Below are 15,001 nucleotides of genomic sequence, written 5' to 3'. Positions count from 1 at the left end.
AGAAGGGAAGGTTTGGTTTAAACCCCACCACAGGAGAAGAGGCAATGGTGGTAACAATAATGATCACAGGAGAATGGGGCACAGCCCCCAGAATGGCAAATGCAATGATAAAATGATGATCACAGTCTCTTTCACAGCTGAATTTTGGGCCTGTCCTCAGCTGTCCCTGCCAGGCAGGTCTCTTAGAAGCCAACTATCACTCTTCCAAAAATCAAGTGTGAGGAAACAAACAGTGTGATGTTTTCCTGTTTGGTCCTAGGTTGGACTCCGTGACCCTGGATACTGCAAGTGCAAATGTTATAGATCTTTCTTCAGCACCAGACGTGGAGTTCTGTGAATGCCCTCAAGGTTACACAGGAATATCCTGTGAGGTAACCTCTTACTGTGTTCTATGTGTGCAAAATGATCTCCTCTCTGAAAGAATCCAGCTTTTAAAGGCTGGTTCCTTGTATGATGTTGCCATGAGTGCTCTGTGGTGAAGTGCTGTCTGCTCTACTCTACACAACACTGTAGATGTTTTCTTCCAGATACCCTAGAGGAGATTTTAAACTTATTTCTTGAATTCTATCTGGTGGCACTAAAAGATGATGATCACTTCAGAACACCAGTGTTGCAGAGAGAGCATCTGGGGGGCTGTTTGGAGCTCACCTTGCCCACTAATAACACCTGCCTGGATCTGACCCACGCGTGGGTTATTCCAGTTCTCTGTCACTGAGCTGGTGGAGATAAGGACTCTTAGTAGCAGGGAGGAATTCTCACATTTGGAAGATCCCACAAGGATCCAATGTGTGCTGCACGAGGTTTTACATCTCTGTGAAGAGAAGATCAGGGAGGCAGAGCACCATCTGCAGAATAGCAGGCATTAATTTGACAAATAATTTCCTTCTGAAGCCCTGTGCTGTAGCGTCGTTAAGGATTCTGCAGAGGAGGTAGAACATCTGCTTTTTATTGCCCTGCTGTAAAGAGCTTCACATACTCAGCTGCACAAAACTCAACTTCTGTGCCTCGGGGGGGACAAAGGGCTGAATTAAAGTTTTATGGAGTTAATTTTTATCCCCTTTATCCAGTGCAAGTGAAAAACAACCCCCAGAAAGAGCTGACAGAGCATTCACTTACCCCAGCGCCAATGAGTCAGATGGTGGGTGGTCGGAAGTGGGCTCTTAGAAAACATTCTAATGTGGGCTTTTAACCCACATAATGCTTTTTTTTTTCCCCCCCATTACACTGATTTCTTTTCAGTCCTGTCTCCCTGGGTACTACCGTGTGGATGGAATACTCTTTGGAGGCATTTGTCAGCCCTGCAAGTGCAACGGGCATGCGACTGAGTGTGACGTTCGTGGCGTTTGCTTTGTAAGTCAGCCTTCAAAGTCTTTGTGTTGCCAGCTCCTCTTCAGGGATTTAGAGCTTTTGGGTCGTGGGACACAAATTTACAGCACCCATAAATTTCAAGCTATGGGTGGCAAGTGTTTATTTTTCTTGCTTTTCATTGGTTACCTCAGATTATATCCGAAGGGATCCGTTAAAGTCTTCTTCAGTAAAGAGTTTGTTTCAGTTTATCACGGCCAGTTTTGTGGTGTAAAAATATTCAAAAATCTGGGAAAACCTAATCAGGATTTGCTGTTAGATCTTGGAAAACCCCCCACTTATTTTCATAGTTCTACTCTGTTCCTCGTGGCCGTCTCCTTGAGTGTTAGACCCCATGCAGACTCCTCAGGGGCTGAAAAACCATCAAGAGTAAATAGGAGAAGAGTTATTGATTTATTTTCATTTTCCCCATGCCTCATAGGGCTGTCAACACAACACGACAGGGCCTTTCTGTGATCAGTGCTTGCCTGGCTTCTATGGAAACCCATCCCAAGGAACCCCTGAGGACTGCCAGCCCTGTGCATGTCCCCTGAGCTCTGCTGCAAACAGGTGAGCTGCTTACCTCAGCATTTCTTTTGCATCTTGAAACTCAAAAAAACAACTCAAGGGGTTTTTGAAAATGAGAACTTTATTCTGACATATTGTAATGTTGAAAGCATTGATGTTAAACTAGGAAAGTTTGCAATGACCTATATAGATAGGTGCATGGACTTCAAGGATGGATAAGGGTAGGAAGGTGCTGAGGGCACTGCAGCATCTCTGTGCCCAGGACAGGCTGAGAGCCCTGGGGCTGCTCAGCCTGGAGAAGGGGAGACTCAGAGGGGGTCTAATCAGTGCTGAGCAAGAGCTAAAGGGCCTGTAGGGTTCAAGAGGCTGGGGCCAGACTCTTGTCAGTGGTGCCCAGCAACAGGACAAGGGGCAACAGGGGCAAACTGGAACCCAGGAAGTTCCATCTGAACAGGAGGAGAAAATTCTTTGGTGTGAGGGTGCAGAGCCTGGAGCAGCTGCCCAGAGAGGCTGTGGAGTCTCCTGCTCTGGAGAGATCCCAAACCCTCCTGGCTGTGACCCTGGGCACCCTGCTGTGGATAACTCTGCTTTATCAGGGAGTTTGGATGAGATGATCTCCAGAGGTCCCTTCCCACCCCCCCATGCTGGGATTCTTTGATACTGAATGTCTGTAGGAGTCTTGTGATTCTGAGTATGGCTCCTGACTGCCACCAATATTGTCCCTAGTTTCAGTCCTACTTGCCATCTGAGTGACAGAGGTGGAATTGTCTGTGACAAATGTCTTCCAGGCTATACTGGTTCCCAGTGTGAAAGGTATGTACACTAACTTTGGGTAAAACACCTATATCCTTGCTGTGCATCATCCTACCCATGAAGAAAGGCTGAGAGAGTTGGGGTTGTTCACCCTGGAGAAGAAAAGGCTGCAGGGGGGGAGACCTTGGGGATTTCTAGAACTTAAAGTGAGGCTAGAAGAAAGATAGGGACAATCTTTATAGCAGAGCCTGTTGTGACAGCACAAGGAGTGATGGTTTAGACTAAAAAGGGGAGAGTTAGACTACAGGGAAGGGAGGGATTTATTGTGGTGAGCCCCTGACCCAGGTTGCCCAGGGATGTCATGGATGCCCCATCCCTGGAACCATCCCAGGGGAAGTTGGATGTGGCTCTGAGCACCCTGCTCTAGCTGGGGATGTCCCTGCTCAGTGCAGGGGGGTTGGACTGGATGATCTTGAAAGGTCCCTTCCCACCCAAACCAGCCTGTGATTCTACCACCCTTGAACAGTCCATACCACAGGTACAGAACATTCCCAAGGGAATTTTTCCTCCCATTTTGCCTTTGCTTGAGATAGAGACACTTTAGACAAAAACTTGGCAGGAAGAACTCCCTTGGGTGGGGTGAGTGTTTGCCTTGAGGATGTTCCAGCTGGTAAAGTTTGAATTCTCTGGTTCAGGTGTGCTAATGGCTACTATGGGAACCCCCTCATTCCTGGACAGTCCTGTTCCCCTTGTGAATGCAATGGGAATGTCAACCCAGAAGAAGATGGTCACTGTGATGCCTTCACAGGAGAGTGCCTGAAATGCCTGGGGAACACAGCAGGTCACCACTGTGAAAAGTGTGCTGATGGGTACTATGGAGATGCAGTGACTGAGAAGAGCTGTCGTGGTGAGTGCTTGGTAGTGCTCCCAAAATTGAAAGAACAGAACAGGCAAAGAGGTTCTGCACCTTTGCTGCAAGGGTTAACCTTCAAGTTGTGAGCTGCCAAGTGCAGGAGGAAGACTGGGGGGTTGAGAAAGAAATGTGTTATGCTAGGATCTGCCACTTCATACTCCTGAAACATCCTGGCTGGCTTCACACTGTCCCTCCAGTGACCTGTGGACATTTCCTATTTCTGGAGGGCTGGAAGCAACAAACTTCTCAAAAGTCATCTCTTCCCAGAGCTGTTTCCTTTACTTTTTAGCCCAAATGTGTGGTACAGGTTTTGCTGTAGTATCTTAACCTCTGTAGGATCTAAACCTGTGAAATACATTTTATACCAAATGTGGAATTCTGTATTGTAGCAAATGAATTAAAAAAATGATTATTTTTTTTTTAATTACCTGATTTCTTCTTGTTTAAACAAGCCTGTGCCTGCCATGTGAATGGTTCCCTCTCAAGTACTTGTCATCATGAGACAGGCTTCTGTCACTGCAAAGCAAATGTGGTTGGGGAGAGATGTGACCAGTGCTTGGTGAGTAAATATTTATCAGTTCCTAAGAGCTGCCTTTTCTTCTACCTTGGTCTTCCTGCTTATCTCTAGATGTTGATTAGAGCAGATAGAGAGAATAGCAGCAAATACATCCAGGGGAGAGGGGTTTTTTTGCTGGAGCAGAGACCAAAGGTTTGTCTGCAGAGCCTTTTGCAGGTGGAGATGGCTCTTGTGTCTTCATGGAAGGAGTTGTCAAGCCTTGGACCAGGCTGCCCAGGGCAGGGGTGGAGTCCCCACCCCTGGAGGGGTTTCCAAGCTGTGGAGATGTGGTGTGAGGGACACGGGGCAGTGGGGACCTGGCAGTGCTGGGGGAACTGTTTAATTTGATGATCTTGAAGGTCTCTTCCAAGCAAAACAATTCTATAATTCCCCACCAGCATGCAGTCGTGTTGGCTTACCCAAAAAAAGAAACTGGACACTACTAACAGGCCTGAAGGGATCTTGGTGCTGTCCTCCTTCAAGTGAAGTGGGACCATCTGAGAGAATGGGGTTGGTGATGATAAATACACCATGGCTGAGCACCAGAAAGGGACTCAGCTAGACACAGGCCTGTTGTGAGAACAAACAGATATTCATGGCTGATAGGAAACAGCAGTTTCCAGCCTCTGCCAAGTGTGGAACAGCCTCAGAGACCAGAGCAGGGAGTCTGTGCCCAGTTCCTGCCCATGGGCCAGCCCAGCTGGTTGCCTTTTGACCCATGTGCCCCACAGACCACTGACCTGCTCTGCTCTGGTCTCTCCTGCACGTTCACAGAAATCTGTGCCTGATAGCACAGCCCACCCACACCTCAGGGCTCAGGATTAGGCCTCCAGGTCTGAGTTAAAATAACTTCAGGCTGTAAAATGTAGAAGTCTCACTGATGAGAGGACCATGAGACCATTTCAGTGTTTTTTTTTGGTTGGTTGGTTTTTTTTATCCCAATGCATACTTGCATACAGCTGGGAACAGTGAAGAGCTCAGTCTAGAGGATGATGGATGTTGAGAGGCTGGGGCCAGACTCTGTCAGTGGTGCCCAGTGACAGGACAAGGGGCAATGGGCACCAACTGGAACCCAGGAGGTGCCACCTGAGCAGGAGGAGAAACTTCTTTGGGGTGAGGGTGCAGAGCCTGGAGCAGCTGCCCAGAGAGGCTGTGGAGTCTCCTGCTCTAGAGAGATCCCAAACCCTCCTGGCTGTGACCCTGGGGGAGCTGCTGGAGCAGGGGGGGGGGTGGGATGACCCCCAGAGGTCCCTTCCCACCCCACCCTGCTGGGGCTCTGGGAGTTCCCCCACAGCACTGAAGAATATTCGAGCAGCTCAGACAGCAGGGAAAAGAAATAAAAAGAAAGAAAAGAAAATAACATCATATTTTTTTTTTAATCTACATCATCTTGTTTTCAAGAATTTTTTGAACTCTAGCTGAGATGTGTTTGCTTCCTCCCCACCAGGGTGGTTATTATGGGCTGCTGGCTGGGCTTGGCTGCATTCCCTGCAACTGCAGCCAGCTTGGCTCAGCCTCCGAGGACTGCGACCACCAGGGCCAGTGTCACTGTGGACCAGGAGTGGCTGGAGAGAAGTGTGACCGTTGTGCTCATGGCTTCCACACCTTCCAGCACGGTGGCTGCACACGTAAGCTCTAACCCAGCATCCTTTTTGTTTAATCTGGAGTGGTTTTCAGCAACATATTTGATGTTAAAGTCTGGCTTTTTGATGAGTGCGGAGAGAAAAATGGAAGAACAGTTTCCTCATACTCTGATTCAGCTGTGGGATAAAATGTTTCTTTGCTTGCTTGTTGTGTGGTTCCTTGTAAAAGGTGGTGCCTGGGAAACAACAACACATAAAAGTTGTATCAGAGAAGTGTTACACCCTCAATAGCTCCTTTGTCTTTCTTTTTTCAAAACTCTTCAGTCCTTTGCAGAGAATAGAAACTTCTTTTTATTTTTTCTGCAAGAAAAAGTGAAGAGCTCCTACTCTGACAGATGTTTTCTTTTTAATTCTGGAAAATATAATATATATTTTAATGTAGAATATATTAAAATATATAACATATTTTAATAGATGACTCTATTTTCCCAGCAATGTGTGTGCAATTTCTAGTGATGCTACAGAGGCTGGTGGTAACCCAAACAGAGAAGATGCCATCAAACCTAATTTTTCATCTTAATAAGATGCCATTTTCATCACCCATATCACTAAAGGAGTTCCAACCTTTCCTCCAGCCTGACAGGCACATTTATTTTCATGCCTCAAATAGTATAATAATATGAAATCTGTGGTGAGATCCTGATAGGATCATGTTTTGAAACATATATCCTGTCTCTTGACTAAAACTCCCCAGATCTCTAGGTACCTTTATTGATTTCACTCTTGAGAACTTTGCCACTGTTATGAAAGCAATTAATGAAACAACTTTTCTTAATTATTTGCTTTTTAGCAGGAATAGTGTCCCATTTCTTAAACAGCCATGTGCTTCCTGCAGCAAATAGTGATTATAAAAACAGTTATCCAGCCCTTATTCACAGAACTATAGAATACTTTGGGTTAGAAGGGACCTTTTAAGGTCATCTAGTGCAGGGACATCTGCAGCTAGAGCAGGTTGTTTCTTTAAGCACTGAAAGGCCACCAGAAGGTCTCCCTGGAGCCTTCTCCAGGCTGAACAACCCCAACTCTCTCAGCCTGTCCTCACAGGAGTAATTCACTAAGCAAAATTCTTGGAAAGTACAAAATCCTGAGATTAATCCTTTCACCTGCTTTATTCATAGTCTAATGAATGAACTGTACTGAATAACTAAGAAAAGACTCTCAGTGGTCCTGGAGATCACAATTTCTTTAGCTATAAAAAAGATATTTAATGTTTTTTCCCTGTTTTTCTTGCAGCCTGTGACTGTGCTCACACCCAGAACAACTGTCATGCAGATTCTGGCCAGTGCATTTGTCCCCCTCACACTCGGGGACCAAAATGTGAACTCTGTGAAGAAAATCACTGGGGACTCTCTCCTAAATTTGGCTGCAAGGTAGGGTGGGCTTGGCAGAGGAGCCATGGCTGGTGAAAGCAATTTGCCTTATGCTGGTGTCAGAATTGGTGTTGAAAAACCTCCTTTTTTTTATCCTATGCCTCCAAGGGCAACACGCTCCTATTAAAAATAAATATTCAGACTGTAAAGTGTCAGAGGAACCTTCTAAGAATGCTGTCCTTGAAAATATGGATCACAGTAGCTATTCTTGATAGGTGCATCCATCATATTCAGACTTTGAAGTGTGCATTCTAACTTTTAACTGCTTAAATGGTGATACTAAAATAGATTTATAAAAAAAAGCTGGCATCAGGCAACGTAGCTTCTGTGCTCATCCAAGAGTGATGATGTTGTGGGTTTAAGGACAAGGAAATCTAGCTCATCTTAAACCTCTGCATGCTTTTTTCCCCTGAATATTTTAAAGTTAAAATCATATAAGGTGGTGAATGTTTTAGGAATGGAACAAGGGTAACTCCCATTATCTCAATATTTATGATGAAGCAATGAAATGACAACTCAGTGCAGATTCAAGGAGAAGCAACCATTGACATCATGAGTTTCCTGCAGTAAACTCCTGACAGATGTGGCACTGGGCCAAGCTCTATTTTATCAATGTTGAGATTTTGTAAAAAGCCTCAGAATGACATGAATACCATGGGTAATTTCACTGGAGAAACCACAAAGAGCAGCAGCTTGACAGGGTCTGTTATTATATGCACTAAGGACTTGACAAGTACAAGCACCAGCCAGATGGTTTTCTTTTTTCTCTCTTTAATTTTTTTAGAGTAAGGATGATAAAATAGTCATATCTTTTTTTTTTTTACAGTCTTAGTGATTTCTGACAACTTCCTTAGCTACCAGTCTTTACCTTAGAGTCTTTATTTCTATTTATCACAGGAGAGATTTAAACCACGTGTAGATATTTCCTATTATGATGCTATTTAAAGTAGACCTTTGGTGCTCAGAGCTGTAGACTTTTGGCAGGACCTGGGAGCTACAGTGGTCAATTTGTTGGTCATGAAGTGCATCAGACCAGGCAGTGTAGAACCCTAGTCCTGAGTGAAAACTGCTTAATGCAGAGTATTGATGGGGAACACCAAACTTGTGGAGATTGGTAAAGGAGATACAGTGATGCCAAGAGATTTGGGGGTCTTTGTGTGTGTCAGTGTTAAGGTTTTCCTTTCTATTATATGTATAAAATTATTACATTTGTAGTTTTCATCCATCCAACACTTATAAAATGCTATTTTAATTTCATTTACTTCCTGCACTCAACACCTGTTGTTTTAAATAAAGCCTTTTGTATTTTTTTTTCCCCTTGGAACACATTCCTTCAACTCCTTTGATTCCCAGCCTAGATTTGGGTATCAACAAACCTTCTTGCTTTTTGTTCTCCACTGTTTACTGTAAATACAGTTCTTTGTTCAATTCCAACCAAACAGCCTCATTTCTATGTGAAAGTTCTTCCCTTTTATTACTGTCCAGCAGCTGGTGATGAACACTGAGTTTTAAGGGCCACTCTAATTTTCCTGTGGTTGTGTTTTCACAAAACTCTTGTTAAAAATCTCCTGATTTATGACCATTTCTTCTCTTCACCCAAGGCTTGCAACTGTAGCCACAGTGGTTCAACCAGTCTCCAGTGTGATGTGCTGACAGGTCAATGCCAGTGCAAAGCTGAATTTGGAGGCCAAGACTGTTCCAAGTGTGCCCTGGGCTACAGGGACTACCCAGACTGTGTGGCCTGTGACTGTGATGTGAGTGGAACCAGAGCAGACACCTGTGATGACACTGAAGGACTCTGTGGCTGTGAAGAAGAAACTGGCATCTGTACCTGCAAGGTACTGAAGTATTTCAGACCCTTTTGGGGTCCACATTATATATTCCACATAAATATTCCACCTTATTTCCACTAAGAAACAATGCATCTGAGGGATGAACTAGTATGAGTTATGAACTATTATTATTGGGGCTCTTTGCAAGGCAAAATACAATAGTTTAACTCATACCTGTTGTTTTTTAGTTGTTATATAAAAGTTTTCTCTGTACACATAGAAGTTTGGAGAAGAACCAGCTGCAAGAGGTAAAAGCATCATGTTGCAATGAGCAATGCAGAGAAAATGCCTCTGCCTCAAGCCAGGGAAAAATATTCCTTCATAAAATCTAGGAATTCTTCTGAGTACAGCTCAATGGGAAGATACTGAAAAAAACTAATTGCATGGTACAAAACTCCAGTGAAAAATCTGCTCTGTTCTTATCCTCATTGTACAAAGGAAACTCAAGGGCAGAGAAGCTGCTTCTGGTTTTGGCAGCTTTGGGACCAGCATGTTGATTCAGATGATGTAGCTTGTTCTTTTGAAAATCCAAATGAAAGTCACACAGTCCCAGCGTGGTGGGGTGGGAAGGGACCTCTGGAGATCATCTCATCCCACCCCCTGCTCCAGCAGCTCACCCACAGGAGGGTGCCCAGGGTCACAGCCAGGAGGGTTTGGGATCTCTCCAGAGCAGGAGACTCCACAGCCTCTCTGGGCAGCTGCTCCAGGCTCTGCACCCTCACAACAAAGAAGTTTCTCCTCCTGCTCATATGGAAACTATTCTTGAAAGACTGAGTGATAGAACTTCCTTCAAGGCAACAAATGTGCCTTCATCAGTCTCCTTCCAGTCTTCTGCTGAAAGGTGCTGGTTAAAGTGGGCACTGACTAGTTTTGGGTGTTTCTTCAAGTTGGACTTATCACTTGGGAACTGAGAGTAAAACAAAACACTTGGAAATAGGTCATAGAATCATAGAATCCTTTAGGTTGGAAGGGACCTCCAAGATCATCAAGTCCAACCCTGGAGCCATTAGGGCTCTAAAGTCCTCTGCTAAAACAGATCAGAATCTGTCAGGGCTGGAAGGGACCACAAGGATCCCCCAGTTCCAACCCCTCTGCCATGAGCAGGGACACCTCCCACTAGATCAGGCTGCCCAGAGCCTCCTCCAGCCTGGCCTTAAAGACCCCCAGTCCCTTCATTCCTATTCCTACTGAGAAGCTTTTTTGGCTTTTGAAACCCCATTTTCTAGATGGAGGGAAGAAATTTCCAGCCTTAAATGGGAATGTACAGCTGTTAATTTTTGCCACAAATTCAAATACATGAGTTTAGTTTGAATATTCCACAATTTCTGCCTATTTTAATTTGTTTTTTAGGCATTGGAAAATGAAGTGACATGAATATGCTGTTACATTTGGGGTTTTTTTTGTTTCCTCCAGGAAAATGTATTTGGTCTCCAGTGCAGTGAATGTAAACCTGGAACCTTTGCTCTGTCTGCTGACAATGCTCTAGGTTGCACTCCATGCTTCTGCTTTGGGATGTCCACCTTTTGTCTGGAAGTGGAAGATCACGTGAGAATTCCTGTAAGTAAACTTAAAAGACAGGGAACATCCCTGGAACCATCCCAGGGGAGGTTGGATGGAGCTCTGAGCACCCTGCTCTAGCTGCAGATGTCCCTGCTCCCTGCAGGGGGGTTGGACTGGATGACCTTGAAAGGTCCCTTCTCACCCAAACCCTCCTACAATACACTGAGAGAGAGTATTTTTGTTGAAGGACTCTTTTGCTCTTTGTGTTGCAGATCACCTTAACTCCAGCTCAGTCCATTCTGCGTGTAGTAGCCCAGAGCAACCTGACAGGAACAGTTGAAGGAGTATTTTCACAGTTTCCTGATGTTTTACTGGATGCTGCCATAGTCAGGGAGTACTTAAATACAGAAACATTTTACTGGAGGTTACCAGAGCAGTTCCAGGGGGACCAGGTAAGAGGATTAAATAATTAGACTATTTTATAGATCATTTTCTCTAACAGTCACTTTCTTTTGATAACATTTTTCTGCATTAGTTCTGTTCTTGTAGGTCATAATTTTCTAAACATTCAGGGCTTATAGAAAGCAGAATCCATGTTTACATTACCCTTTCCCAATGAGATTTTCCTTGAGCCTGTAAATTGGTTACACCCATATTTTGTGACCATATTACTCTTCAGATATGGTGGGAAAAGAGGGATGTGTTCAATTTTACTCTAGAAACCCAAAAGTTTTGAACCTTGGTGTTAGATTCCTTGTATAGATCATGGAATCTGTTGCAAGGGATGAAATGAAAATGGAGTGCACACCTAAAAGAAGAAACTGAGACTGCTTTTTAGAAATATGGATTAACCTCAGTGCAAAAACTCCTGAGTTTAAGTCTATTTTCACATTTTATTGCCAATTATTCTAAGAACTGACAGTTCCCAAGTCTTCTGATGATGTTAAAATATTTTCAGCTAGTAGCTCTAACCTTGCAACAACTAAAAGTGATAATTTTTACCCAAACAGCTCCTGGCTTATGGAGGGAAGCTGAGATATACTGTTGCTTTTTTTGCTTTGGATGGCTTTGGGACCTCCAATTTTGAGCCACAGATCCTAATGAAAGGAGGTCACAACAGCAAGTTGGTCATCTATGTAGATATCCCTCCTCCAGAAAATGGAGTAAGAACTGACAAGGAAGTAGAAATGAAGGAGGTAAGCCAAAAAAAATGGGTTTGGAAATATTCCCTTTGTTTTATGAGCTTTTATAAAGAAAATCTACATATTTAACACAATACTTTGAACACATCACCTGTTGTGAGCTGCACATGGGAAGAGTGGTGTGAGTTCTTGATCTCTTAGCTCTAATCTAGAGGAAGAATTTTGGGTCAGTGGGTGTTATGTTCCCCTAGGATTCCTGGAAGTATTTTAACTCTGTGTCAGATGAGCCTGTCTCACGTCCTGACTTCATGGCAGTGCTGAGCAATGTTGAATACATCCTCATCAAGGCAGCTTATGGCCAAGGGCTGCAGCAAAGCAGGTAAAACATCCTCTGATTGCATTCATTTCTTGTATTGCATCTGCTGTGATTTAACCTAGAAATAGTCCTGAGTGATACAGGCAAGATTTAACTCAAATTAGAGACATTTCCAATGTACTGTTGGTGACTTTTGTTCTTCCTCTCACAAGAAAACATGAATGACCTCTAACAGCAGTAGAATCTCTCTTTAACAGTGCCTCTGCTGCTTACTTGGGTAGAAAAGCCCCTGAAGCAGCCCAGGACCTTGCAGGCTGATGGATGATATAGTGAGATGATTCTAAATCATTTATTTCCCATCTAATATTGAGTATTGAATTTTTTTTGGTTGTTTTTCTCAGTTGAAACACACAGTCCTCTGAGTTTTTGGGTTTGTATCAGTCTAGGTCTCTCCTGTAGCTTCATGAACAGTGGTAGGAAAATACTCCCACCTCAGAATTGTGGCATTTTGCTGCTAATTTGGGCAGAACTAGGTTGCTAATGATGATGATGGTGGGATTTGGGCATGACATCTGTCAGTTCAGAAGCTAGCAGGACACACAGAGGTGGATCCAATGAAAACCCAACATCTGTCCATCTTCCCAGCTGTGACCAGTGTGGTTCCACCTCCAGATTTGGGCTGATTTTTGATTCACACCCCCATAACTCTCTTTTTTTTTGTTACCTCTGTCCAAAACTTTGTGGGAGAAACCAGATGTATTCCTCTCTAGTGTTTCTGAGACAGAAATACATACTCTTGCATGGTGGCTTTGTCAAGTTTTGCAGGCCAATGGGAATCAATCTTTTCAATATTTACTTTTAAATACTTCAGATACATTCATTGTAGGTCCTGAAATCCCATCAATAAGTAAAGAATATTCAGATTTCACAGAGATATTTGCACAGGGAAAAGGGGATCATGGAAGATTTTGTTTGGCAACCTTGACCTTGAAGCATAGAACTATTGAGATCTCAGTTTTGGTGCTAGAACTTTCTAGATGTTGCTGCTTGTTTCTGCTTATGTGTTGTAGGATTGCAAATATCTCAATGGAAACTGCAGTGAGGTTTGAAGAAAGGCATCTGGGCAGAGGCAGAGCTCATCTTGTAGAGCAATGTAGATGTCCTGCTGGTTATGCTGGATTGTCCTGTCAGGTACAGAAGCTTTGACCCCTTTATCTGTGTCTGAGAATGAAATAATAAAAAATTACTTTTGAAATCATTTGTAATTGTTGATAGATTGTTTGATAGCTTGATCTCCTATTTTTTTTCCAATTCCCTTTACAAACAGAGCTGTGCTCCAGGCTACTACAGGGGAAAGCACCCAGAACTTGGTGTAAAAGAGCCCCATGCTCTGATAGCACCTTGTGTGCCATGTCAGTGCCACAACCACAGTGAAACCTGTGATCCTGAGACTGGGAAGTGCTTGGTATGTACCATTTATACATGTTTCTGTTGATTTCACCAGAGAATACAATGGCAGTGACCTAGGGAAGGAGTTTCTGGGAGGAATATTTAGCTGTAATAACAGAATAAAGTATTAATACACCCCCAAGGCTAGAAAATCTCAGTATTATTTCCCTTAGAGTCCATTCAGTAAAATTATCCATCTTTGGGGGCACTGATGTTTTCAAAATCAAGAATTATTTGAGTTTTATTATTGCTTTAAAAAGAACTCAAGTGTCAGTTCAGCTTCTCTGTTTCTCTGTGAGGTTTTTTAGGCATCTTGGTCTGACCAAGGGCTACTTAGTCCCACAAAAAAAGCAGTAAAGGAAGCAAGAAGACAGAACACAAACCACAGACTTAACTCCAAGTCAAACTCTTTGCCTCTGCAGGAAGAGAATCCTCTGGGCAGCTTGAAGTGAGGCATTTTTAACTCCCAGAGACTGAAGGTATAAAAAGAGAGACCTCAGCTTTGCTCATTTCTCTCCTTTTATCCCAAAATAAGAGGGGCCACATCTGTCTAACACATTGCTTCTCTTGTGGGCTGACAGCCTGATGGGCAGCAAATTCTCAGCTATAAATAAGGCTGTAAGTCATAAAATGGTTTGGGTGGGAAGGGACCTTTTAAGGTCATCCAGTCCAACCCCCCTGCACTGAGCAGGGACATCCCCAGCTAGAGCAGGGTGCTCAGAGTTGTGTCCAACCTCCCCTGGGATGGTTCCAGGGATGGGGCAGCGACCACCTCTCTGGGCAGCCTGGGCCAGGGGCTCACCACCCTCACTGTGAAGAATTTCTTCCTCATAATCTATCCTAAATCTACTTTCTTCCAGTTTAAAGCCATTACCCCTCATCCTATCACTACAAATCCTCTTAAAAAGTCTGTCCCCATCTTTCTTCTCAGCCCCTTTTCACTCCTGGAAGTCTGCAGCAGGGTCTCCCAGGAGTTACTACTGGTTAGCTCAAAGGCATCTGTGTAATTCATTCCTGAAGGGGGTTTTAAAGTGAGATTCCTGAGCCCCTCAGGCTGTTGTAAACCATTTGTTGGCCTTCAGGTTTGTATCTCCTGAGTAAGAAGGGTGGTTCTTATTTCTACAGGGCCCAGACATGAAGGTTTTCAGTGAACTCTAGTCACTCCTCCTCTCAGCTTCTTGTTGCAGGAGCTGCAGGTCACTGATGTGTTGAGGTGACTACTGAGACATTTCTAGCTGAGCAGAGTAGGTAAAAGAGATGATTTATCACCTCTGACATCTGCTCCTGCATTGCTACAACTTATTATCTTCAACTAACCCCTAGAATGTGCACGCTTGCAAGAATACCAATCAAAAAAAGGAAAAAAAAAAGGATAAACTGAATTTTATTCACTTGGGGGACTAGTCAGTGAAATGCTAGAATCATAGAATCATTTTGATGATTTTTTTTTAAACCAAAAAAATATCACTGGCTGCTGGCCAGTACTGTTGACAAAAGAGATGTAATGTCTGTGAAGTCAAACTGTGGATGCTCCTCCTTCAAATGCATTTGCTGTAAATTGAAACATATTTTTCATCCAGGTATCCTGGGTCATTTTTTCAGCAGTTGCTTAATTTTTTTTCAGGAGTTTTTTTTTTCCTTATACTGGGGTTTCC

General features: G+C 43.7%; 1 protein-coding gene across 1 annotated transcript in view; it reads left to right on the top strand.

The window, feature by feature from the left end:
• Nucleotides 1-259: 259 nt before the first annotated feature.
• LAMA1 (laminin, alpha 1) overlaps nucleotides 260-15,001 on the top strand; it is a gene marked incomplete at its 5' end in the record, with an annotated part of 49,599 nt that continues 34,857 nt past the window's right edge. Inside the window, 15 exon segments of the mRNA XM_008948133.1 lie at nucleotides 260-371; nucleotides 1,240-1,350; nucleotides 1,787-1,914; nucleotides 2,599-2,685; nucleotides 3,321-3,532; nucleotides 3,991-4,097; nucleotides 5,542-5,722; nucleotides 6,971-7,107; nucleotides 8,709-8,945; nucleotides 10,353-10,496; nucleotides 10,712-10,891; nucleotides 11,450-11,635; nucleotides 11,833-11,960; nucleotides 12,968-13,088; nucleotides 13,225-13,362. Of these exon segments, the coding sequence (XP_008946381.1) occupies nucleotides 260-371; nucleotides 1,240-1,350; nucleotides 1,787-1,914; nucleotides 2,599-2,685; nucleotides 3,321-3,532; nucleotides 3,991-4,097; nucleotides 5,542-5,722; nucleotides 6,971-7,107; nucleotides 8,709-8,945; nucleotides 10,353-10,496; nucleotides 10,712-10,891; nucleotides 11,450-11,635; nucleotides 11,833-11,960; nucleotides 12,968-13,088; nucleotides 13,225-13,362 (2,209 nt within the window).

Source organism: Merops nubicus, unplaced genomic scaffold (assembly GCF_000691845.1).
Source record: "Merops nubicus isolate BGI_N331 unplaced genomic scaffold, ASM69184v1 scaffold8949, whole genome shotgun sequence".
In the NCBI taxonomy this organism is placed as follows: Eukaryota; Metazoa; Chordata; class Aves; order Coraciiformes; family Meropidae; genus Merops; species Merops nubicus.
Note: the sequence above shows the minus strand (reverse complement) of the source record. Positions and strands in the feature narration are given on the sequence as shown.